The sequence below is a fragment of the Cutaneotrichosporon cavernicola genome (assembly GCF_030864355.1).
Source record: "Cutaneotrichosporon cavernicola HIS019 DNA, chromosome: 3".
Classification (NCBI taxonomy): domain Eukaryota; kingdom Fungi; phylum Basidiomycota; class Tremellomycetes; order Trichosporonales; family Trichosporonaceae; genus Cutaneotrichosporon; species Cutaneotrichosporon cavernicola.
Window position 1 is genome coordinate 1,900,236 of NC_083395.1, and position 23,668 is coordinate 1,923,903.

The 23,668-nt window shown below is 57.5% G+C and overlaps 8 protein-coding genes across 8 annotated transcripts; 2 read left to right on the top strand and 6 right to left on the bottom strand.

The window, feature by feature from the left end:
• Nucleotides 1-803: 803 nt before the first annotated feature.
• On the top strand, nt 804-1,767 carry CcaverHIS019_0307210 (uncharacterized protein; the record flags this gene model as incomplete). Its single annotated transcript, XM_060599198.1, has 3 exons — nt 804-1,026; nt 1,063-1,124; nt 1,162-1,767. The coding sequence occupies 3 exons, from the start codon at nt 804-806 to the stop codon at nt 1,765-1,767; spliced, it is 891 nt and encodes a 296-aa protein (XP_060455916.1).
• Nucleotides 1,768-2,003: 236 nt separating this feature from the next.
• CcaverHIS019_0307220 (uncharacterized protein) lies at nt 2,004-3,708 on the bottom strand (the record flags this gene model as incomplete). The annotated part of the gene is made up of 4 exons (XM_060599199.1): nt 2,004-2,313; nt 2,366-2,687; nt 2,723-3,030; nt 3,065-3,708. 4 exons carry the CDS (start codon nt 3,706-3,708, stop codon nt 2,004-2,006), a joined length of 1,584 nt encoding a protein of 527 aa, XP_060455917.1.
• Nucleotides 3,709-8,342: 4,634 nt separating this feature from the next.
• On the bottom strand, nt 8,343-10,321 carry CcaverHIS019_0307230 (uncharacterized protein; the record flags this gene model as incomplete). Its single annotated transcript, XM_060599201.1, has 6 exons — nt 8,343-8,694; nt 8,728-8,959; nt 8,992-9,136; nt 9,169-9,220; nt 9,253-9,744; nt 9,777-10,321. The coding sequence occupies 6 exons, from the start codon at nt 10,319-10,321 to the stop codon at nt 8,343-8,345; spliced, it is 1,818 nt and encodes a 605-aa protein (XP_060455918.1).
• Nucleotides 10,322-12,831: 2,510 nt separating this feature from the next.
• On the bottom strand, nt 12,832-14,494 carry CcaverHIS019_0307240 (uncharacterized protein; the record flags this gene model as incomplete). The annotated part of the gene is made up of 5 exons (XM_060599202.1): nt 12,832-13,419; nt 13,451-13,723; nt 13,783-14,150; nt 14,194-14,352; nt 14,386-14,494. 5 exons carry the CDS (start codon nt 14,492-14,494, stop codon nt 12,832-12,834), a joined length of 1,497 nt encoding a protein of 498 aa, XP_060455919.1.
• Nucleotides 14,495-14,863: 369 nt separating this feature from the next.
• CcaverHIS019_0307250 (uncharacterized protein) lies at nt 14,864-16,731 on the bottom strand (the record flags this gene model as incomplete). Its single annotated transcript, XM_060599203.1, has 4 exons — nt 14,864-15,097; nt 15,135-15,522; nt 16,279-16,580; nt 16,615-16,731. 4 exons carry the CDS (start codon nt 16,729-16,731, stop codon nt 14,864-14,866), a joined length of 1,041 nt encoding a protein of 346 aa, XP_060455920.1.
• Nucleotides 16,732-18,319: 1,588 nt separating this feature from the next.
• Nucleotides 18,320-19,474, bottom strand: CTBP1 (uncharacterized protein; the record flags this gene model as incomplete). Its single annotated transcript, XM_060599204.1, has 5 exons — nt 18,320-18,612; nt 18,644-18,731; nt 18,825-18,961; nt 18,992-19,342; nt 19,375-19,474. 5 exons carry the CDS (start codon nt 19,472-19,474, stop codon nt 18,320-18,322), a joined length of 969 nt encoding a protein of 322 aa, XP_060455921.1.
• A 300-nt stretch (nt 19,475-19,774) lies between these two features.
• CcaverHIS019_0307270 (uncharacterized protein) lies at nt 19,775-21,696 on the bottom strand (the record flags this gene model as incomplete). The annotated part of the gene is made up of 9 exons (XM_060599205.1): nt 19,775-19,842; nt 19,877-20,010; nt 20,046-20,422; nt 20,458-20,495; nt 20,530-20,760; nt 20,793-20,925; nt 20,956-21,213; nt 21,246-21,386; nt 21,427-21,696. 9 exons carry the CDS (start codon nt 21,694-21,696, stop codon nt 19,775-19,777), a joined length of 1,650 nt encoding a protein of 549 aa, XP_060455922.1.
• A 367-nt stretch (nt 21,697-22,063) lies between these two features.
• Nucleotides 22,064-23,533, top strand: CcaverHIS019_0307280 (uncharacterized protein; the record flags this gene model as incomplete). The annotated part of the gene is made up of 1 exon (XM_060599206.1): nt 22,064-23,533. The coding sequence occupies one exon, from the start codon at nt 22,064-22,066 to the stop codon at nt 23,531-23,533; it is 1,470 nt and encodes a 489-aa protein (XP_060455923.1).
• Between the last annotated feature and the right edge of the window lie 135 nt (nt 23,534-23,668).

Sequence of the window (23,668 nt, forward strand, 5' to 3'; positions counted from 1 at the left end):
CTATTCTGTTTCACTACTACATGCCCATCACTCACAGTACAATTGATAGGTGCGCAGCGTTGCGGGTTCGGATCTTGCACCATGACGAGCGCAAACAAGTACAACTGTTCCAGTGGAGGTGAGGAAGCGGAGCTGAGGGGTGATGGTGGTCTGTGTGTATTGTCCTGGGTGGTGAGTGGTGAGTGGAGGCAAGTTGATGGCGAGGGCCGCATTGTCCACCACACGACCAACACCCAACACACACTTGTCCTTCTCATCCTCGATCCATCCACCTGTCCTTTGGCATCACACTTGCCTTCCTTTCAATCGCTGTTACAGCTGGTATCCTTCTCCCACTCCTTCCCTCTCCACTCTTACGAACCAACATTACACACCCACAGCCCCAGCTCAGCCCACTTCCGCACGCACTTGCACCACTGCGCTCCACCCAACCCAGACCCATACCCACTCGATCAAGGCTGTCCAGCTCGGCTCCAGCCCACAATCCACACAACGAACAGCCGGAAGGCAGCACTCGACTCTCGGACGACACAGGTCCATCCGTAGCACCACTCGCAGCTTGCCAGCGACAAACTCCACTCGGGTTCCACGATACTAGTTTGGTGTCTGCGCCCTTCCAAATCGACATCCGACCTGATCGGACTTGTTACTCCCAGTCGCTCAACCAACGCCCAGCGCCGCGTCATTATCGTTCCGGACCTTCCCTTTACCGCGGCAGCGCATACTCATCCACCGATCCGAAGTTTGTCTCACAGCCGGTCCACGTGACACTCAGGCATCCGTACATTCCCGACATTACTGCCATGCCCGTCCGTCCCTCGAAACGTGCCGCAACCAAACGCAAGCCCCCACATGTGGCAGACCTGCTGCCCTGCGTGCCCGACATAGCCCCCGATGATAGAGCGAGCAACTTTTCCGCGCCTCCGTCCGATGTCAGCGAGGAGCCCATCGACGATTTGCTAGCTCGCCTGGGGAAGAGGTTGGAGTATGTCGACCCGCAGGTACGCTTTGCACAGTGGTACGCGGGTGAGTGATCATGTACGAGCAAGGTCTGACATGCAGATGTAGACAAGCACCTCAGAGCCGGCAGCCTTACGGATGTTTGGACGGACGACTCCTACGACGTGAGCTCATATGTGGGATGCAGGCCTGACGATTCAGAGCCCAGCCAACCTAACCAAGATCAGCCCAAAGATGACCAAGCAAGGCGTGAAGCGCAAAGGCGATGCCTTGGCAGAAGTTGCCCTTAAACCGAAGCGAAGCTGTCCGGGGCCCCCTGTTGTCAAAGAAGAGCCCAACGTTGAGCGCGCCGCAGCTAACAAGATAGCCGTCTCGAAGAAGACCATTACGGGGAGGAAAGCTACTGCCACTGGTACGCCTGCTGCGGCTCGCAAGGCAGCCGCAAGGCTGACGACGGCTATCAAACCTGCGATGAAAGCTCCGACCACAAAGCAGGCTGGCATAAAGCCTGCGTTTAAGCCCTCCACGGCTGCCGAGGGCGTCGCTGATCTCCTACCCAAGAAGAAGACGACTGCGCCGAAGCTTGCGCTTGTCCCTCCCCTGCCACCGCCCGTACGCACTCGCACCTTCTATGCGCGGCGCGCAAAGGCGCCTGTCGAACCAGTATTAGACCTAGCTCCTGCAGTTGCTGTCTCATCTATCCTGAGCCCTCCTCCACAGTCTCCTGACCACACAACGGCGCTCGAGGCGGCACCCAAGGTCACGCGCGGGACTGGCCATCGGAAGGCCTCGGGGCAACGCAGGTAGTATCTCACGTGCTTCTTCAAATCCTACATCTAGACTCTCATCGACATGTTGTATAGAGTCATATTGTACAAATTACCCGCACTCCAGGATGAACACAACCGAGGCTGGCGACACCGTCGTGACCATGCCTACTGATCATAGATCGCGTCCAGGTCGCGGCCCGAACGCATCAACCCCTGAGCCTTTCCGGCGATACTCTAAATTTACTCAAGACCCAAGATCGAAGATCGAAACAGTTAAGTGGCCATGACGGCAATGATCTGGGTGCGCGTCCCAGGCTTTTCGTCATTGTGGGCTTTCGCCTCCTGGCTTCGGCAGGTAAGGCTGTGCGTCCCGGGCTTGATGTCCTGTGACACGAGCTGTCGAGCGCCGACCGACACAAAGCCCCACCAACCAGTGAGAAGGGCTGCGTTACCCTCGTCATTGTCAACCCAGCACAGCAGGTCACCCATGTCGTGGCCCCACGAGCGGAGGAAGTAGAGGGAGATGGTGCCGTCGACCACGGTGATGTTGGGGAACGTGATCTGCGAACCGGCGTTCTCGGACCTATAGTAAGCGCCTGACAGGCGGGCGGCTGTCGAAACCTTGGGCAACTCACTTCCAGAACCACTTGTCGTTCCACTCGAACTGCTCATATCCATTATTGGCGCTTGGCTGGAGTTGGGGTTGCCCGTGCGCGCTGCCGTCCTGGATGCGAACGCGGACACTGGAGCAGAAGGGCTTGGCGTCAGGCAGCAACTCCTGGTCTTCGATCCTCTGCCGGACGCGCAGGGGCGGCAAGGACCACGGGTCGTACGCCGATGGTAGTTGGCTCCCCCGAAAGCCGGTCACGGGTTCGGTAACGGCCTCGCGTACCAGCTGCTCCAAGACCCCGCCAGCACCCTGCACACGACATGCCTGCTGCAGGATGTAACGGAACACTGGGGTCAGCATCCAAGCTGACATGGTTACGCACTGATGTCGGCCATATACTGGTGGCCCTTCTGGTTCTGATGCGAGTAGTTGTCCGAAGGGACATAGTGGTCCTCGATCTCGTCGCGGTGCTGGAGCATGTAGCGGTACAGGAACGTGCGACTGCTGACGCGTGGGATGTCGTAGTACTCGCTGACGGTAGCGTGGGCGTCTGCACCAGTCATGTAGTGTTGAGGTCTCTGCCATGTGGACAAGAAGACAAGCGCGGCGTCGGGGTGGGTGTGGCCAATGGCGCGGACGAGGTGCTCAGAGTGCCAGATTGTGTCGAGCTTGTGCTGGGCGGCCATCTCGCTGAGGTCAGCCGCGTGCCTGCGTGTGGACTCACATGATAGCGTCGTTTACGGCAAACTCGAGGAGGAACAGGTCTGTCCCCTCTGCTGTGTGGTGTGGGTAACAGGCGCCAAAGTAGTCGCTTCCAGTCGCTCCGATGGCGTTGTTCTCGAGGTGGACGTTGGCTTTGGGAAACGCGCGTTTGAGCTGCTCGGCGAGGAGGATGGGCCACGGCCGCCCTCCTTCTGGTATACTGTGTCCAAAGGTGATACTGCCACCGAGGACAGTGATGCCGACGCGCTCACCCGCGAGGAGTTTTTGTGCGACACGGCGAACGCGTATCCCACTCCCCTCGAACCCGACACTCATATCAAGAGCTGTGCGGCCCCACCTGGCGTCGAGATCCTCCAGCAAAGTCGAGAGGTGGGGATCACACCTGCCATGCGCGACGACATACGCGTTGGCTTGCTCTTCGAGAGTCTCGAGACGCTCGAGTTTGGCCTTGGTCACTTGATCGAGACCGAGACCCGGACGCACGGCCGAGACAACATAGTGCGCGACACCCGATACGATCTGTGGGTGTTGGAGGGTGGTGAAGAGGAGGGAGATGACGAGCACCCAGCTCGCGATAAGGGCCGCGTACAGACCCAGTCGAGCGCGCCTGGACGACGGCAACTGCAGAGAGAACTCGACGGCCATGATGTGTGTGTTGCTAGTTCAAGTTCAAGTTCATAGTCAAAGGCGCGTGGGTTGTAGTGGACTCTAAGTGGGTTGGGTACCATATATGGTTACCGTAACTAAAGTGTAGAGTTTGCTACCGTAACGCGACGTGGTGATACGGTTGTCAAGGTCGGTGGGGTGCCCAACTGCGTTTTTGGTTTGGTTTGTGGATTAGTAGATGTGCCTGTCTGGCCTGTCAAGGTGTCGGTGTCAAGCCTCCCGCCTGGTCCTGAAACAGAATACGAGGCACAGGCTCAAGCTACACTCGGTCTGACACTTGCAAACGCTTTTGCGGTCCCAAGGCCCATGGTTCTTGGTGGGGGCACTTGTCAAAACGCTCATTTTCTGGAACATGACCCTCGGTGGAGGGGGGTAGGCAAGTTTACGCAAGGTCTCCGTACACGTTTTCTGACACTTCCAGGCGACTCTGGGGCCTTAGTTACACTGTTATCACCTTTCGCGCGATCTCTAAAATCATCAGTTCCCACGATATTAGACTATTAGACTCGGAACTTCTCACTGACTTTGTCCGTTTTGGAGACGCAGTTGCGCGCTGGCTGGCCTTGCCATATATCATCAGTTTAAGACGATGGAGGAGGAAGGGGTGACATCTATTTCCATCCTCGACCGCTCTTTTCTTCTCTCTCCTGCTTTCTCCCTCTCTCCCTCTCTCTCTTGCTTTCTCCCTCTCTCCCTCTCTCTCTTGCTTTCTCCCTCTTCCTCTCTTGCTTTCTCCTCTACCCCTCTTGCCAGGCCAATACACTCCCCACCCATACCTCGAGACCAGATCTGAGGGTCGGCTGGTGACCTGCACCCACTACCGAAGCGTTCTTGTCCAAATACTTGCGAGACAACATCCATCATCAACATGTCAACATCTCATATCGCCGATGAGACTAGAACGCAATGTTGACTGGGAGTCGTATGCGTAAACCAGGTCCAGGTCCAGGTCCACATTCACATTCACTCACATTCAGCTGACCTCCACTTGCACACCCACCTTGACCTCTCCATTCACCTCCACCCCCACCCACCCCCACCTTCTCCCACGCGAAACCACTGACGCTCACTCATCATTGACGCCTGACGCCGACCCAACCGCGATCTTCTATGGCACCAGCGGTATGGACATCGAGGGTTCGGACTGGACATGGACATGGACATCGAGTCGACCGCTTTGACATGTCTCCATTGAGAACGGGGTCGGTGAACGGACAACTACTCGGTGGAGCGTGTCGGCTTGGTCTCATCCTCCGGAAGGAGCCATCAGCCGGACCTCGTGGGCTCAATGCCACGACAGCGCCATTGCCACGCCCACATTGATGCAGCGTATCCGAGCCAACGTAATTGGGCTGGGCTCAAGCTCGGACGACGTCTACACCGTCTGCTTGCCAGCCTTGACTTGGGTTCAGTACATGGTCACCTGCGCTGGCAACACTGACCAAGGTGCCGGGCATGTCCCTCGTGATACCGCCCGACTGGACAGCCCGCAAGGACAGGCGCGAAGGAGGCGCGTTCCCAGCTCAGATGGAGGTGAAGATGTTGTGCTGGAAGAGAAGATGTTGTGCTGGAAGAGAAGAGGAAGAGGAAGAGGAAGAGGAAGAGGAAGAGGAAGAGGAAGAGGAAGAGGAAGAGGAAGAGGAAGAGGAAGAGGAAGAGGAAGAGGAAGAGGAAGAGGAAGAGGAAGAGGAAGAGGGGACTCGTCTGGGTCCACTCGCAACTGACTCGGCCACAGGCCTATCCACCTCCGCTTTCCCTCCACACATCGGCGCCTACGCCCTGTCTAGTCTCCGAAACAGCCGAAGTTTTCCATCTCCATCTCCATCTCTCTGCCCTGCCCATCTCGCTAAACCAACACGCCTGTCGCTTATCAGCTCATTACCCCTGTCACAGACATCAGCCCCATTGTCTGGTTGGCTACTACGCCACCCGAACAGCCCGTGCTCCGGCCCAAGCACCGGGATCACTTGCGAGCCGGGCCCTTGCCTTGGGGCACCGGCGGGGCGAACCGGGGCAACGCGGATTGTTTCTCCGCCCCACACTGTACCGGCGGCTCGGGGCAGTGTACATTCTGCAACAGAACCCTGATGGGACAACAAACACTCGCACCGAGACTTTTCAGTGTCTGAGCGTTGGTGCGAGCGACAGGGAGAGTGGTGCGAGAGACAGAGACCATTGGGATCGGGAACGGGAGTAGTAGCTCGGGGATGGGCTCATCGCCTTGACGGCGAGGGCCGAGGAAAGGAGAGCAAGGAAAAGCAAGAGATCGTGACACCGAGCGCTAGGCCCCGGGCCCGAGGCGAATGCCTGGCGCACGCCCGACGACGACGCGTGCCCGCAGCCCGCAGCCCGCGCCCCCCTCCACCCCCCGTGACGCAGCATTCCCCAGTCGGCTATGCACGGTCCCAGACGGCCACATCCAGCTTTGCAGGGGTACGTCACGCACGACGACGCCGTAATCGCATGCAAGCGAGCCGTCAGGAGCGGCAAGACCACCATCCCAGAACGGCAGGTCGACGGCGGCGCCACCGGCGAGCGCCCCGGATCTGGTGGCGTTGGATCATCAAGCCTGCTCCGTAGCACCGCACGACGATGTAGAGATGGTGCCTCGGTGCCTGGCTGATATAAGACTGGCATATCGTGATCGTCATCACAGTGCCCATGTCCGCCATCGCCACTTGTCTACTTGGGCATAAACCATGTGCGAGCGTCTCCCCTTATCTCGCATTGATTGGTGTCAAGGTCCCTCATCTCAAGGCAAGAAACCCCCTCGGTATCCACTTACCCCAGCGTCACGGCAGTGCAGTTTCTGCGCTCGTCGCGGACCACGTAGCCGTCCAACTGCCATCTCGCTCGCGCGGACCGCGCACCCAGACCCACTGACCATCTTCCGTCTCTGTCTTCCCGCCCAGCCTTGCCCACCTCGGCCTCAGTTCCTCAAGAGTAAGAGTGCAAGCGAGGGAGGCTCGGAAGGCTCGCGTTCCCTCACCCACCCATTTGGTGTTCCGCGCGCGAGGAGTAAAGGTGCTTCCCTCCACTGGTACACCGAGTGGACGCCAAGCTCCGCAATCGGTCCCACGCCCTTGAATACACCGCGCCCGGGACTCGCAACCGGACCAGCACCGTGTCCACCGCATCCCATCCCTATTGTCAAGCACACGCACCAGTCGGCGGCGCGGTCCGTCATGCCCGAACTCGACCTGTACTTTGGCACAAGCGGCCCCGCACGTCGTTTACGCGCCTCCAGCGCCCCACGTCATTAGCGCGTCCCCAGGGCGTGTGACCCCCGTCCCCGAGATTTGACGAGGGAATATTCGCTACGTATACTTTGCATTGTAGACACGGTCGTACGCATACTCTTATCAGCCCTCTGACGGGGGCTCTGATGTGACGAGTGGCTAGCGCGGCTGACTAATGTCGGTGCAGTGCAGCACTGGCAGCAGTCAATTCCTTTGGATTCATGTCGCGTACGTCTGCGTTTCCGTGTGGGACGAGACAGTGCGGAAGCATGTTTTGTGTGCCGATCTGTTCAGAGGTCTGCAACACATGCTGATCAAACCTCCTCTGATGCTTGAGTCTCATGCGCAACTCAAGTGGGTGGCGAGGCAAACACTGCTGGGAATAGTGACGGGGACTTACCCCTCGGTACCTTACAGCCCAGCCTTCGATCAGAACGACTGATAGGACATTTACACTGCATCGTGCACCACTGTTTCCGGCAGCGCTGCGATTGAGGTGGATGGACAGCAGGCGGGGCGTCCGATGCGAGCCTTGCCAGGCCCCAGAGAACGCTCCACCAAGCCGAGGTCGCATAGTGGTTATTGCGGTTGGCTACTAGTAGTAGACTAACTACCGAAAGGTTCCAGTGTTCGAATCACTGTCTCGGCTCGTCTGCTTCTTTTGGCGTCTCTGTTGTAGAGCGGCGCAGCGAGCGAGGGCGCAGCGAGCGAGGGCGTTGTGGTGGTGGTGGTGGTGGTGGTGGGGTGGGGGCGGTGCCCGTGGTGGAAAAGAGTGTGGACCCTGAATCACACATGTCGCCACTCAGGATAGTCACTCTGACACAAGAACAAGCAGGTATTAGCCCTGTATCAAAAAAGGAAACTGGGCGACCTCGACAACCCAGCGCAGAAGAGTCACACCATGATCCAGATTTAACGGGTGACCCCAACGCCCAAGGCTGCACCTAAAAGCTCTACTCCCCACAGAAAAAGATACACTGACGGGGATTCGAACCCCGGTCAAGTGCTAATCCATTGGAAGGCACTTATGCTAACCACTACACTATCAGTGTGGCTGATAGTTGGTGGTGGCCAGCATCACGTGACCCGCTGCGTTGTCCTCCATTTTGGCTCTCTACGTTCGCAGAAACCGTACACCAGAGAGATATCGTAGAACCCTATCAAGGGACAAGGCGACCAGGTGCACATGATATACAATGCATATGTCCGTGATCACAACGACGGTGCCTGCTCTTTTGATCTACAATGTTCAGGCGAGAACGATCAACGTCCATGGATATCCCTAAACCCCAACGCGGTTTGAAGCCGTGCGAACCTTCACAGAATCCCACAAAGTGAGAGACTTGGCGGGCTCCTCCTCCGCGACGCATCGACTCACGGCGTGGGACTGGCCCGTTCTGCAGCAGAGGAACCATGACCCTGCCCCTCGTCCACCTCCGCGTTCGGCTTAGAGAGCTCAACGCCCTCAGGAGAAGCGTCAGATTTACACAGGACTTGAGGTTCCTCGACGAAGGCGCTGCTTGACATCAAAGTGGCCGTGGACTGCCGAGCCGTGCTTTCGACGCGCGCACGCGGCTCCCACTCGGGGTCATACGAAGGAGGAACTTCCATTGGCGATTGGATGGGACCCGCGTCAAGGCCTTGGAATGTGGGGCGATCACCGCCGAACGGGTTGGACATGCCGCTGCTTATGCCGAGATTGGACTGCCCAACCGTGGCTCCGGTACTGTCTGTCAACTGTGAAACGGCTCTCTCCTACAGTCGAGTCAAATTGGTGCCGCTCGAATCCGACGAGTAGCGGCGGTCCGGGGAAAGCGGCTGGTTTCCCAGTTGACGGAGCTTCTGTGATGAGACAGCCTCGGATACGAGGGACATGGACATCTCTCCGCCCGGCCCCGACGACATCGAAACTCGCTTGCCGCGGGCATCGCGCATGGGAGGCACCCGGGAAGGAAAGTACGATGGCTGGCCACTCTCCGTTGTGAAAGAGGCTTGGGTCAGGGAGATCGCAGGAGAGACGTACATGTGACGAACGGCGTTGAGACTGCACCGGGTGACTCGTCGACTTCAAAGCCTTCCGCCGGGCTGATGGTTCCGTGGCGACGCCAGCGGCCCCACACGCACCACCAGACCCCGGCAACGCCGACAATGGTCGCGAAAACACCACCCTGCAATTAGGAGTTTCTTGGGATACACTCACCACAACGCTGCCTACAATCACGCCGATGGGGAGACCTTTCGAAGGCGGAGGCCTTGGGTAAGCTAGTTCACCGACAACCCTCACACTATGTCTTTCCTCCAAAGCTCGAGGGATGCGATTTCGAACCACGAAGCAGCATTGTTGAGCTGCTCAACCCCGTAGTCCCATCCATTGTTGTTAAGATTCGTAAGCGTTAGATTGTAGCGCTGACCGGGATCGAGGGTTGTGGCTAGGAGGGATACGTTGTACACCTCCCACGGTGCGAACGTCCGCAGGTCGTCAGACTGCTTGAGAAGCATGGTTGGGGGCGGGCTAATCGAGTAGCGGAAGTAGCTACCGGAATAACCACGGCCGCCTTTGAGTCTCATCCAGTAGTTGCCTGTGCCGAGGTCGATAACCACAGAGTCGTTTATGGCAGATGTGCCAATAACACGGCGCTGAGGTATGACGCTCCAGCTAGTTCCACTCCAGTTACCGAAGGCATCATTGCGCACAGACTCGCCCAGCGCGTTTTCGACAATTGGAGAGCGGACCTCAGGATTCTGACGCACAAGGTCAATTTCAGGCTGTGTTGCCCTGGGATCAGACTGGCGAGTGGTTAGACTCACCCAAAGTCCACGTCTATCACAGAGTGCGTGAAGGAAACAGTCCCGGATGTGACCCTAAGGGTCACCGTGTAAAACCCAACGGGAAGATCCTTGACGTGACACAGAAGCGTAGGCTGCGCTCTCTTCATAGGGCGTTGATCGGAACGGCCTTCAAGTGCGATATTCTGTACGCCGGTGTATCCGTCTGAGTCGATATACAGAGTGGTTTCCCCGGAGCCACCGGCAGTCATTTTTCCCTCACCAAGGTAGCCCCAGTAGCCGAAGAACTGAATGCCCGTGCCGTAAAAGCCGTACGAGACGGATGGTGGATCGAGGCTCGAGTTATAGGACGCGTAGTGGTAACCTAGTCCGGCTCCTTCAGTGCCTTGGGAACGAGTAGACCATGGGGTGTCCGTGAAACTGGCGTTCCAATAACCGGTTTCGGTAAGCGATCCGTTAACGCGGGGCAAGTACACCGCATTGAGGCTGTACGAGTCGAAGGTGATGGGGACGGTTACCGAATAGACGGAGACAGCGAACGCCAGAGCGAGCGCGAAGGCCACCATGGGGGCAACCATGACCAAGTGGTTGACTGATAGATGGAGTGAGGAGATGGGTAAATGGAAGAGTAGATGAAGAAAGGAAGGAGGAAGGATGGGGGGATGGAGGACCTAAGGTGGGGCGAATCAATTCTCAGGCTTCATGTGCATGCGTACGTGTGTGCGTGCGGGTGAGACGGTTGGTTGTTGTTGTGCCCGAACAAATTCACCCACACGGAACACCGCATTCTCCATCCCTTTCACTCCCACTCTGTTGCCAACGCACATCTGTAGATCAGGCGCAAAGGATGGCCTCTCCTTCAGCTACCACCCTATCATTCAAACTGGTAGAGGCAGAGGAGTACGGATCAAGGAGTGTGAAGGCAGTGGCTGTGATAAGGATGTCTTTGGAGATCAGTGGATCAGTACTGGGAGGGAGGGAGGGAGGGGAGGGAGGGAGGTAGGGGAGGAGGGGATGGCCTGGTATGGCAGGGCGCCTTTCAAGGAATGCTGGATTGGAGACCGAAGCAGCATAGTATGCGTAACTTTGTAGCAGTATAGCAGGAGCTATGCGGCATTGCCTGACGAATCGACACCCCATCCATCACATTCGCCACATTCACCCAACCCCCTTGTATGCATCAAGCACACCTTATCCCACACTTTATCACGAGCTGCATTGCAGCCAACTGGTGGGATCCCAATTGTCCTGGGGTCAACATCACCTCCCATGCATCGCCGAGCTACGGATCCCCTCGATTGGCGTAGTTGAGGGTACAGTTGTGCAACTGCCCTGAGGAACCTGATTTGCAGTGTTAGCACGTTACTGACGAGTGTGTACAAGAGCCGCAAAGCGCACGGCGTGTGAAGCTTCAAGGACAAGAACCAAGGAGGAGAAGATTGGCTTTGTGTGATGGCCGGTGGCGAATGGAGGCGTGAGCACATCAAATGATGAGGAAAGCTGTGCAGGAACCTACAGGTCACAGGCGACAGGCAGCAGGCGAGAATGGGAGAGAATCCGACGATCCGAGGGGCTCGAACATGATCATAGGCTTTCAGTCGTATATCTCGCACTCGCCGACGAATTGGGGCAACCAGTGTAACGCCGGAGCTCGGAGCAGATACTCGCAGGCAAGTGATCTGGCCATGTTCTCAAAAACTAAACTTGACCTACTGAGGAGCGTGGGACGTGGGAAGAGAACGCAGGGGCCATGGTCATGTTTACAGCCCATGTCGAAAATGAGGTGAGCGAGTAACAGATGTCTAATTGCCCAACTCTTGTCGTGTGGAATCCGGCCCTGGCGCGTAGCCCCTGTTGGAAGTGCACGCCGTCCAGGTGTTGCGTACACCTGCCGTGGCACACCGTCTGGGTGCGCCTCATCATCCACCCTGATTCCCTTTTGCCTCAGGCTTTCAGGTTGCGTGCACCCCTTCGGGTCGTGCTCATCGACACTCGGTTGCTTCGGAAGCACCGGCCCCAACAACATCAGCACACGTCCTCGTGGTGTAGTGGTTATCATACTCTCTTAGGGTCTAGCTATGGGAGTGGCCCCGCGTTCGAATCGCGGCGAGGACCAGCTGTCTTCACTGGCAGATGCGTATGCTCTTTTGTCAACCCGGTGGGGCAGAAGGGAAGAGGGGCTCCGTAAATGCCACAGATAACCCCTGTATGTGTGCCGAGAAGTCAGTGCCATTAATAGATGGGGAGGGAGCGGTTCGAGGCGCGTTCAGTGTACAAGATGAACGATAGCGATAGCAGGTCTTGAAGACGAGTATGGTAGGTCGCCACGTGACAAAGTCAGTCGCGCTGGTGGAGGTCAATTTCCTCAGTCTACACCACACCACCCCCTGGTTGTCGCTCGCCAACCCCAAACCCCGACCGAATCTCATCTTACGAGCCTCGGGCGCTAGTTTCCCGTTCGTAGACTGAATTCACATTACTGCTAGCTCCAACGAGACCGCAGCGGAGATCGAGAGTTCGAGTTCCTCTCTTGCGGATTCGGGAGTGGCGAAGAATGCCACTCCGTCTTACGAGTTTCTACCTCTACTCGTCTTTGCGCATTCCACGGCTTACCTCAACCGGAACCTTGAGGAACACCCACCGCAAGCGGAGCCAAAAACGAGCGCCCTGCCGGAGTCGAACCGACGATCTTGGCCAAACGGTGCGAAACCGGAAGACCACGCCTTAGCCTCTTGGCCAAGAGCGCCACGTGATTATACATCCCCAAACCTGCTTTTGACCTCCCCAAACCTGCTTTGAACATCTGGATTTAGTGGCCAAACCTGCTTTTGAACCTCTGGATTAAGTGGCGGCAGTGTCGTCCATGGTCTCTTGATTTAGCTGCTCAGTTTGGTGATTGGATCGCAACTGTGGGGTATCGGCGAGGAACATAGGTCCAACTCTACTGGCAAGTATAGATAGCATACAAGTTTCATATACAGTGACGGAACGACTGGGCTGATCGCGTGGTAGCGGAGCTCACGGCAAATACGCTGGTTACGCGGCGATGTGTGCCGCAAACACAGACAACTCGAAGTTATGCCGCCTTGGCAGCTGCGAGTCGATCGGCGAGCTCGCTGGGTCCGTGGAAGCGTCGTCGGCCGTCGACTGCCCACGTGATGCCACACGCAAGCCACACCACACCCGCAACGACGACCACCCAGTTCATGCTGTCCCCACCGCGGACGGGCACCTTGGGCGGGAATAAGAACGTGACAGTTGTGACGAGGAGGAATACGAGAGCGCCGCCATTGACGATTCGGCGCCAGCGGCCGAGCGCCCACCGCCGCTCGGTATCGCCGAGCACACTGCCGCCACGCATAAACAGCAGTGCGATGGGTACAGTGTACGAGACCTGGAGGAGTACGACCGTGGCGGACAGCACTGCGTTGAGTGCGATGCTTGAGCCGAGATTGATCGCCGCGATGGCGAGGACCGCGGTCGTCACTGCGAGAATTGCGAATAGGGGGACATTTAGTGCTGGGTGGATGGTTGAGAGAGGTGAGGAGAGCGCGCCGAGGCCACGGTCACGTGCGAAGCGGAGGACAAGACGGGAAGAAACGGTGATGAGGCCTTGCGAAGCGAAGAGCATCGCACCGAGGTTGAAGATCATGAGGATCGTCGACTTGGGTTAGTCGTGTAAGTAGATTACTCACTCCAGCTTTCGATCCCGTCGCTTGGAAGTACATCTGCAACAGAGGACCGGTGGGGGAAGACATGACTGCACGCAGGTCCTTGATGCAGAATAGGAGGGCGATGAGGTATACCCAGCTCGTGACTGCGCCAAGGAGAACAGCGATGACCATCGTCTTGGGCGCGTTGATTGCCGGACGCGGCATGTGGTCGACCATGAATGCGACGCTGTCAAACGCCGTGAGTCCAAAAGTGGACTGGAGGAGACCGAGGATGAACGCCATTCCGTCGGGCCACTTCCGTCAGCTTGTCCAAAGCTTGTTAGCAGCAGGTTTTGCGAGATCGAGTGACTCACGCCGGTCTCATTTGTCCACCGCGCAAACACCTCATCTGCAGGTTGGTACTCGCCGCTGCTGCAAGCGAGCACGGTCACGACGATAACCATGATGCCAAGGATACTCCACACTCCGCTCACTCGGTTGATGAGGGGCAGCAGCCGCGCGCCGAAGATGTTCAGTACCGCCGCGTGCAGCACAAACGCGAGTGTGATAAGGAACACCTGCCATGCCCGCGGTGCACTTCCGTTCCACAGCGCGACGATGCCTAGGATGAAGCGGGCGCCAACAGTGGCCGCCGTTGCGCCTAACGCAACCCAGCCTGCCGTCACGTTCCAGGCCGTCAAGAAGGAGAGGGGCCGGCTGAGGGCGGGTGGTGCAAGCATGTCTTGCATCAGCTTCTCAGCCATTCCAAAAGGAGGGAAACTCACACGCCCAGTCGTATTGTCCTCCACTTGTTGGGAAAGCGTGGCAGATCTCGGCCAGGCTGATGGCCATCGCCATCGTTCCAATCGTGGAGACCACAAGGCCCCACACCATGGACACAGACCCGCCAGACGGGAGGACGAGGGGGAACGAAGCCGCGACGGCTGGTGTCAGCGGGACAGTAGTGGTGGACGCACCGCACCACGAGTTCAGCGTCGTGAACGCCAGCCCGAGGCAGCTGAGGAGCGAGAAGCTCCTCTCGGGGGCACGCCCGACGCGTATTGTGCTCTCTTTATCCTCAGACATGGCAGATGGAGTACGTTCAACCGGACATGGTGGAGGGTGGTGTTGACAAGCCGAGTCACAAAGCTCGCCTGTCCTGGGTGGGTCACGCTCATTCGCTTATCTCGCCAACAACTGATGCCGATGTGCCGAGATTGGGAAGTTTGTTGATAAGTATTCGTCAGACTCGAAACAGATCCTTGTGGCTCGACTCTACCTATACATTGGATTTGACTCTTCTTCCCAGTCCACTTGCCTTGACCCATCCAACCTACCCAACCATATACATGGTCGGTCAATACAACCTGCGAATACACTACATAAACTACACCACAGCTATCCTTGTCACTATACACCCTAATCTAGTCCCAAAGTACCAAATACCCTTTATGCTCAACATTGCACTTCGTCACCGAGAAGCTTAGCCTGGTCTTCATGGCTGACCTCGTACGGGCCGGGATCCAGCAGTTTGGCTGCCACCATCGAGTCGGTGATCCAGTGCGAGCGAACCAGCCGGGCACAGATGCTCTTATCGGAAGCGAAAGTCATCATGCTCTCAGCGGTTGTGCCAGGAGCAACAATCACGTACGTGGCCCAGCAGAGCTCCATCATGCTACCGCCTCCCGCCTGCTGTTAGCCAACATGTAACAACAGAGAGGCGTACAGTAATGGCCGCCTGGAGAAAGGCGCGACCGGGTGAGTCCATAACATGGAACAGCATGCGGTTCGGCCCCAGCACAAAGATCTGGGGGACCGAATAGGGCTGGGTATGAGACTTCTCGATATTGGAGGTCACTGAAAGGAAGGATAAGCCTTCCTCGAGAGCAACACTGGCTTGGTCAAGGTTCGAAAAAGGCGTCTCGGCCTTAATGGACGGGGAGTCTGGCGAGCCGAAGAGCGAGTTGTCCTCCACCTCGACGTCGCAAGGAGCTGTTGAGTCGCGGGTGGAGGTAACGCTCTCGTCTTTGATTTCGTTCCTCTCCTCCAGCTTCGGGGAACGGCCTGATGCCGACGGAACGGTCAGAAGGCATTCCTCCCTAAACTTGAGGTTGCTGTGGTTGTTCTGCGAAGCCCCACATCGAGCCAGCTCATGACCTGGACTGGTCTCCCCTTTGACACCAGCCGAGATTCGTCCTCTTGGAAGCAGGTGTTTGCTTCGGCTGTCTGGTAACCCTAAGCAGTCGGCCACCCTTGTCGCTTCGTTAATTGATGCTGTGCTTAAAATGCTTGCATCGAGCGGAGAGATGGGAGTAGTGGAAGTTAATCTGATGGGAGTAGTGGAAGTCAACCTGGCCCCTCCAGAATTGGGTGCGCTGGTCAACGTCCCTGGAGTTGTCATGTGGGCGAAGTCAGCATGGGAAGGCTCCATCATTCCAGGGGTGGAAGGTAGGGTTGGGCCTTGGGTGGGTACTGTATCCAGGCGAGGTAGTAGGGAGGGGTTCCTGCGGAGAGAAGCTGGCGCAGTGAAGCCGTTGGGGCGAGATGAGGTTACCCCCCTTTTAGCAAGGTGATCAGCAGCAAAGGCGTCGCGTCGGCATAGCGGTCCGGGGTAGGGTGAGCGAGTCGGCGAGTCGCTGCGGTGGCGTTTAAGGGAGGGGCGTTGATCAGATGCTGACGTGTTTTCTGACTCAACGTTGGCTCGACGAGCAGCGTAGGCTCCGTGAACTGCCGCCGCTGAGTCTGTCAACTTGGAAAGCCGCGGGTCACGGGTAGCCCTATGTTGTTAGCGCTCTCTTCATGATAATGTCTACCGTGATGCCACAATTGCTGCCAGTTGACAAGTATGTTTGAATAGGCGAGTGACTCACTTGACATGCCAGCCTCCCCAGTTGTCTGCCTTGCCCAGGATGCGCCTATGCTCAAGGCAGTCTTTGATCCAATGGTGCTGCAACACTGGTATCTCCCTTGGTGCTTGCGAAAAGTAGCCCATCACCTGGTCCAAGTTCCAGTCGGTGACCTCTCCTTCTTCCCTGACTCTAGACTGTCCAGCGGGGACGGAGTTAATCTTGTAGACAAAGTCCTTCACGCGCGTCGATGTGGAAACCTCGACGATTATCAGAATGGGGGCGAGGAAAGTGATTGGGTGGTGCACAAGCGCGGCACCGTTCTCCTGTGGATGAGCATGCATTTAGCTGAGCACTCACGGTGAGGGCTTTAATATCGCTGAAAAACTGTTCTTTATGGCGGGCTCCACGGTGGATGAAGATATCAAGGCCTTTGAAGATGCCACGCCGATCACGTCTGTCGCGTCTGTAGGCCATGGCTACAAGAGTGAGAAGAATGGAAAGGTGAGGTGTACAGTGGAGTGTGGAGAGTGAAGAGTGAAGAATGAGGAAGAAGAGGGAAAGGTTGAGTGGGCGGTTCAAGTTTGATTATGTACCAGAGGGCGAGCGAAGGTGCGACTTGCGACTTGAGGTTTGGGTGCCGAGTGAGTGTGCTTGTCACATGAACCAAAGGGGTGATTGGGTCACCCACCCACACCGACGCGCCGACGCGTCTGTTTACCCCAACCCAACCCAACCCATCCCTCAATGCGCACAGGCCGCTATGGCGACTCGATCAATGATGATCGCCGAGTGAGTGCGGAGGGAATGACAAATTACCAGAGGATGAGGGAAATCCCATCGACTTTGATGAGCTCGTGGGGATTGCAAACGTACCAAGACATTGACAACGCCTCCAGTAACAACATTCAAGAGCTCAGTTGGGGCAGTTGGGGCCGCAATTATAACCTCGACGGGGTGCACGGAGCCTCAAGTCACTCCCCACATCCCTGTATTTTCCATACACCATCGGAATGTCAAAGGGTGCGTATGGGCGTGTCAGCGGTGCACGGTGGGAATCGAACCGAGGTCTTGCGCTGGCGGGAAAGGGACCGAGGTTGCTTTTACCCATGTTCGTGGGGATGGGGCGTGGGGAACATGATCTGCGTTCTCAGTTGCTGCCCAACACGTGACTGATAAGGTGACTCCGATTGAGGTGAGGTGGCGGCAATGTGAGAATCATAAGGAGGAGGCACGCTGGGGATCTATGATTGTCACATCTGGAAATCAACAAACGCCATGCCTTGCCACGTAAACTAGTAGGCTATAGTCCAACAGACTCGTTCAGTTTGAACTCCACGCCATACAATACCCAGCGCGCTGTGAGTGCGAATTTCTCTGGTGTGGATGTGAGGGTGTTGAAAGCACTCGGTGTTGTCGGCGGGCGCGGGATACTTGGAGAGGCATCGGGGTTGACGAGGAGGGCAGAGATTGATTCTCTTGAGCTGTTCGAGTTTTAGGTAACGGGATGCTGGGGAAGTTTCTATATATAGATAGCGGAGTTTGTAGCAACAACGAAGGGCGTGTAGCTCAGTTGGTAGAGCGTGTCATTAGCATTCCAATTGGTTCTGATCTTGACAAGGTCTTTGGTTCGATTCCTAACCCGTCCACACTTCTCTTTTTCCATCTCAATGGACCATGACCGTTTGGGAAGCTTGGTGGCAAGTTGCGTTTCCAGCATGTGTCAGACATCATGGAGATAAAGCTCGTGGTGACAAGTTGTCGTCCCCGAGGCTCTCATAAGGAACGCTATATCGATTTCGTGTCGATAAAGTCTGGTTGTGAGGTCGGTGGGTGTACGCCTTTGATGGGGGTCGGAGAGCGGCAGGGTGAGAGCGATCGACAGCAAGTTGTTACAGCCTGGTCGATGGAAACAGACGATGCGTTGCGGCGTACAGAGGTGAAGAGCGCGAGGAGAGTGCCCAGACGCGTAATCACAGAGAGCTCAAGAACACTAGATGTCTCTGCCGACGCGATCGGTGCCCAGCCCACCAGAACCACTCCAGCGCACGCCCTTGCGGCCTACTTACTCCTTGGTCGAGCGCAGTGGCGTTCCGCCCTCGCAATGCCAGTCGATGTACCCGACCGCGCCAGCCAGTGAGTCGCAGAAGTACAGGCGCTTCCTGTCCGTCGGCCGGCTCCCGAAGATACAGTTGGTGAGCATGGCGGACTTGTCCGTCTTCGGAGCGATGATCCGCGCAACGGGTTCGCCGAGGGGTGAGATGACGAATATGGCGCCAAGAGGTGGCATGCAAATGAAGAGGTTACCTTCAACGTCAACCGTCAGACCGTCAGGGCCCGTACTCCCGTTTGTTGAGACTTGTGTTAGCATTGACAGAAATCCACCTACAGAAACGGGCAACTTTGGTCGTCGTGCCGTCCTTGTGAAGGGGGCAGCGCCAGACCGAGTTGTCGCGCGTCATCGCCACATAAAGGATCTGCTGTCAGCTGTCAAGGATATGGAGATGGGTGGGGTACACAAGGAAAAGGGGTAAGTCATATCAGTGCCACAGCACCTGCAAGTCACTCACACTCTCATCGGGACTCAAAACCAGCCCATTCGGACTCGGTCCATTTCCGATCAGCATGTCGAGCTTTCCAGTCTCCGATAGGCGATACACCCTTCCAGTCGGGTCTGCCATGTCCGTCTGTCCCTGGTCCGTAAAGTCTACGTCAGCCCAGTCCTACTCAGACGTACAGAGGTCGCCATTCCTACCGACAATCAGGTCGTTTGGACCCTTGAAGCGCTCCAAGTTTCGGCGCGCCAGGTGTGGCGCGACTCCCGACGTCGGGTCGTATGCGAGGATACCCTCGGCGTAGTCTGCGATCATGATGCGGCCGTCGCGCGCGATCGCAAGGCCGTTCGGGTTGCCCTGGAACTGTGTGGCGGCCTTCCATTCCCCTGTCGAGTCGAATTGCGTGGCGGCCTTCCGTTCCCCTGTCAAGTCGAAGCGAAGGATGCGACCATGCCCGATGTCCACAACCCAAAGGTTGCCCTGCGTGTCGGTCGTGATGCCCTCAAGGAAGATTGGGGGAGGGGGTCCGTTGCCTGTCGTCAGCTCAGTCGACGGAACAACTTACCGGGAGACCAGTCCGACGTGCCCTCGGCATAGAGGCTCTTGGGAACGGTAGTGAGGAGCTTGCCCTCCAAGGTTGGAGGAGTTGCGAAGAATCCGGCCATTGTGGATTGTGCGATGGTGAGCTGAGGAATGACAAAGTCGGGAATTAGGTGGGCCCCCGGCGGAGATGGCCGACGGAAGAAGGCAACTCAGGCTGGCTCGTCCCAGATGGTCACTCTCAGTACAAGTGCGAGCTGCGCACTGCTCGCTAGGACGCCCGCTAGCCGAGGGAGAGGCAACTGCTCTCTGAGCTCCGAGGCGCTAACATCCAGGTTTCAAGAGATCCATCACACATACTCATCCATCGCGGAAACGCTACACTCCAACACTAATAACGGCTTATGGTACACGTCCTGCCTCCATTACACGTACGGCATGCCGTTACTGTCCCTCAGCTGGCTCGTCTCCGTGATGTTGATGAGCGGCCCATCTGGTGTCAGCTCGTGGACCAATTCCCCACTTACTGCATGCCTTGTGGTAGTCGATCTCAGCCACCCGCGTCTGCAGCGCAGCGACAACGTGTTCGAGCGCACACAGTCCATCGTCGTCGCCTTCGCACCCGGCGTACGTCTCGTGCAGGGGGATGATCGCGTCGTTGCTGCTGTCAGCGTCTCTCATTCCTCCCCAGCGTACAGGATGAACCGGATCTGCTCCCCCTCCCTCCCATCACACCGCATGACCTGCGCGACAAAATTGGTGTTAAACGGCACAATCTTGGATGAGTAGAACGGGCGGTCGTCGAGACTCCTGTCCACGTCGGTAGGGAGGCGCCCGAACGAGTTGAGGGCGGTCAAGTTGAGAGCAACCATCGTGCTCATCATGTACGAGTCGTGCGATGCGTCCACGTAGATGCTCTGGTTGAGCGGGAACGTCTCCGGGTTGTCGTCGAGGGTCGAGTTAGTGCTGCTGTCGTACACTTCGATGGGGGTGTGCGTGAGCCGCGCGAGGAATTCCTGCACCCAGCCCTTGCCCTGCGCCGCAGTCGTCTGGCCACCGAACCCATTACCATACTGCGTGAGCTCCACCATAGGCAATTATAGCTCACGTAGAACATGATGTCGTAGGCGTATGCCATGTTCCGGACTTTTATCAGTGACACCCAGCACGAACAACTTACAGTCCTCCTCCGTGAATAAGGGGCAGAACGTGCTGTACCCCAACGCGAGCGTCTCATAAGCGCACAGGCTCAGCATCGTCTGCACGTCCGCGGGCGTGATCGTGAATCCCTTCACATGGGCCTGGAGGCGGGCGGCCGTCCCCGCCATCGTGCGGTTGACGAACTCGGCCATACCGAGCTTGGAAGCGGCGACGTCCAGAGCCGAGTTGGGGCACGTTCCCCCACCAGGATCTGCGTCAGCTCCATCTCGTGAGGTGACTCACATACGGTGGCATTGATGCCATTGCTCTCAATCGCGATCGTCATGCTGAACTGCTTGTTGGAATCGCGTCCGAAGAAGCCCTGTCCAAATGCCTCCATCGTCTCTACCATCCGGTCGATGCTACCGGTGCGGAACTGGCTCAGCCTCGTTGGCAGGCTACTCACCACTGGGAGGGTGCCCTTCTCGGTGAAGTCGTTGAGGAGCTGGCCGTATGCGAGGCGGCTTCTTACGCCGAGCTCCATGCACTGCAGCCGTCCAAAAGGGATCAGGATGTCACTGCCGAGCTTGTACGTCCAGTCATTGAGGAAGGCGAGGTCCCCACTGGCTTCAAAGTCGCCCATGGTGGAAGCGTTCAGGAGCCGGGTGGCAAAGACCTCGGCCGCATCCCCCGCTGTCGGGTAGCGGGCCCCGTGACGCATGAGCTGGATCAGCTTCCAACATTGATACGGCTCACTTGGTGGACAGAGCTCAGCGTACACTGCTCCGGTACAATGGGTGACGCGTCGCATGCACCCCAAGTGCACGGGTCCAGTGAGTAACGCGGCGTGAGGTACCCCCACGAGGTGATGGGCTCGAACTGGCCTTTCTTGGGCTTCTACCTGTTAGCACAGCCTTCCCTCCCCCGAGACGCTCACCTTGGGAGCCTTTCCATCCTTGGGCCGAGGTAGTACGACAGGTCCGAATGGCTGTTGTACGCGGGGGAACTGGTCCGCCGGTGCGGTGAAGAAGGCACCGGGCTCGGCACCAGTACGCGTCACGTGCGGGAAGCCGACGACCGTACGGTCAGGAAAGAGGCCCGTGTCGACCTCGGTATTGGGTGGCGGGAAGACGTCCGCTGTCGTGACTCCCACCGGCGCCGAGGCGACGAGGAGGAGGTTGGTCAGCAAGGCGATTGCTGTGAGCATGGTGATGGAGTGGGTGAGAGATTGTGATCGAGAGGGAAGTCACGCTTGATATTGGCGGGTCCTTGGCGTCGGTGAGGTCATGTGGCCCGGATCGACTGAGATGCCATGCAGTGGCTGGAAGTCGTCGTCGTGCATATGAAGAACGGAGACTGAGATGATGAGACGATGCATGCAAGCCCAGACTTGGAACTTCCGTAATGTCGGAGCCTTGCTGCAGCGCAGATGAACTTATCTGTGTCATCTGATCACATTCCCTACCCCGATCGCTTTTCCCCACCCTGCTAATCAAGCTCCAGCAAGGGTACATGTGGTAGGAAGGCACGGCTACAACTCACAAACGGCAGAACACATTTTTCAACAATCACTCATGTCCAGCGCGGGGCTGCTCGCCGACATCACGCGGCTGCGCATGGCCGCACTCCTACCGCCCTCGGCGCGCGAGGCGTATCTCCAGTCTTCCCAGCACGATACCGCGGCCCCTGTAGCGGCGGAACACATCGCGCCAGTGCTGGCGGCTCAGGTCGATCTCAACCTCGTGCAAAAGCTGGCGGGATTGAGTGTCGAAGAGCAGGTTGCGGCCATGGACGACCCCAATGTCGTCGCTGGGTTGCTGGGGATGCCTGTTCTCGGCCGATCATCTGCGAAACCCACGTCTGCGGTGTCGACGTTCTCTAAATCTGCCGCGTTCGGCGTGGCGGACCTTCGAAGAGGGCTCGAGGATGTGGTCGGACGTAAAGTCTACTCGAACGTGGGCGCGTCCAGAGGGTCCAACTCAGCACAGCTTGCGACCACAGCCCCTCCTGTCGAGGCAGAGCATTCACCCGTCCATCCACAGTCTGCCTGTCCATCTACCATCCTACAGCACCCCGCTCTCACTCACATCACCGACGGTGTTATTTCCCACCTCGACGGCCCATCGCGTCTCATTCTCCGGCTCGTTACCAAGCATCTCTGTGATCGAGTCGATTATGATCTCCTCGCAGACATCATCATCACGGCCTCTGGTATCACCACAGCTCGCGGTCGCCCACCCCGCTCCGACTTCATCAACTATCCCCACCTCCGCAGCGCGCCACGTACCCTCACGATTCGCTCTCTTCCGCCCAACCCTCTAACGACCCGGCTCGACCTCCTCACGGCCATCACCCGCGTTCGGTGCACCCAGGCAGGCCTGCCAGCGCTATGGACGGTGCGCGCCCCAACTGCTATCATTGAGGCCGTTGTTGCGCCCCTCACCCAGCAACAGTGGATCACTGCGCCGACACTCCGCCTCCCAACCCTCACGCACCCCACTAACATCATCTACGAGATCACGTACGCCTCAACCTCTTTACTTCTGCGTGCAAACCCGCACTGGACCATTTGCCAGGGTGTGCGCCGTTTAGCTGTTGTCCTCAAGCCGTATGTTGGCGAACTCGCCCCCGTCCCAGAGCGTATACTCTGCACGACGACGCCCGATAGCGTGTTGGATGAGGTGATCAATCCCAATGACGATCCAGAGCTCGAGGTGGGGCAGGAGCTCGTGCACTTTGAAAACCCCGAACGATCGTTGTTTGACTGTTTTCCTGGTCCGATCCAGGATACTGTGGGTTTCTTCGACAAGCTCGCAGCGGTATTAGGGCGCTTCGCAAGGCTTGATCTGAAGCTCGTCGTTGTGGGCACTGAGGCATTGGGACCCGCGTATTATACGTACCCCGTGGACAGCTTCGACGTGAAAGAGCGGTTCCGGGAGATGATGCGTGCCGCGATCTCTGAGCGGGGAGTTGACCCGAAGCAGGCGAGGAAGCTCCAGCAGCAGCTCAGTTTCGTAACAGCCGATGAGTGGGAGGGTTGGTAGGACTGGCGGTGTTGATAGAGGCCGGTGATCAGCTGGCTCCAGTCTCAGGGCCAGCTTGGCAATGTATGATAAACAGTGTGTTAGCTACAGGGCTAACAGTCTACCAGCTGACTTGCTACGCTCCAGACTAGCCAA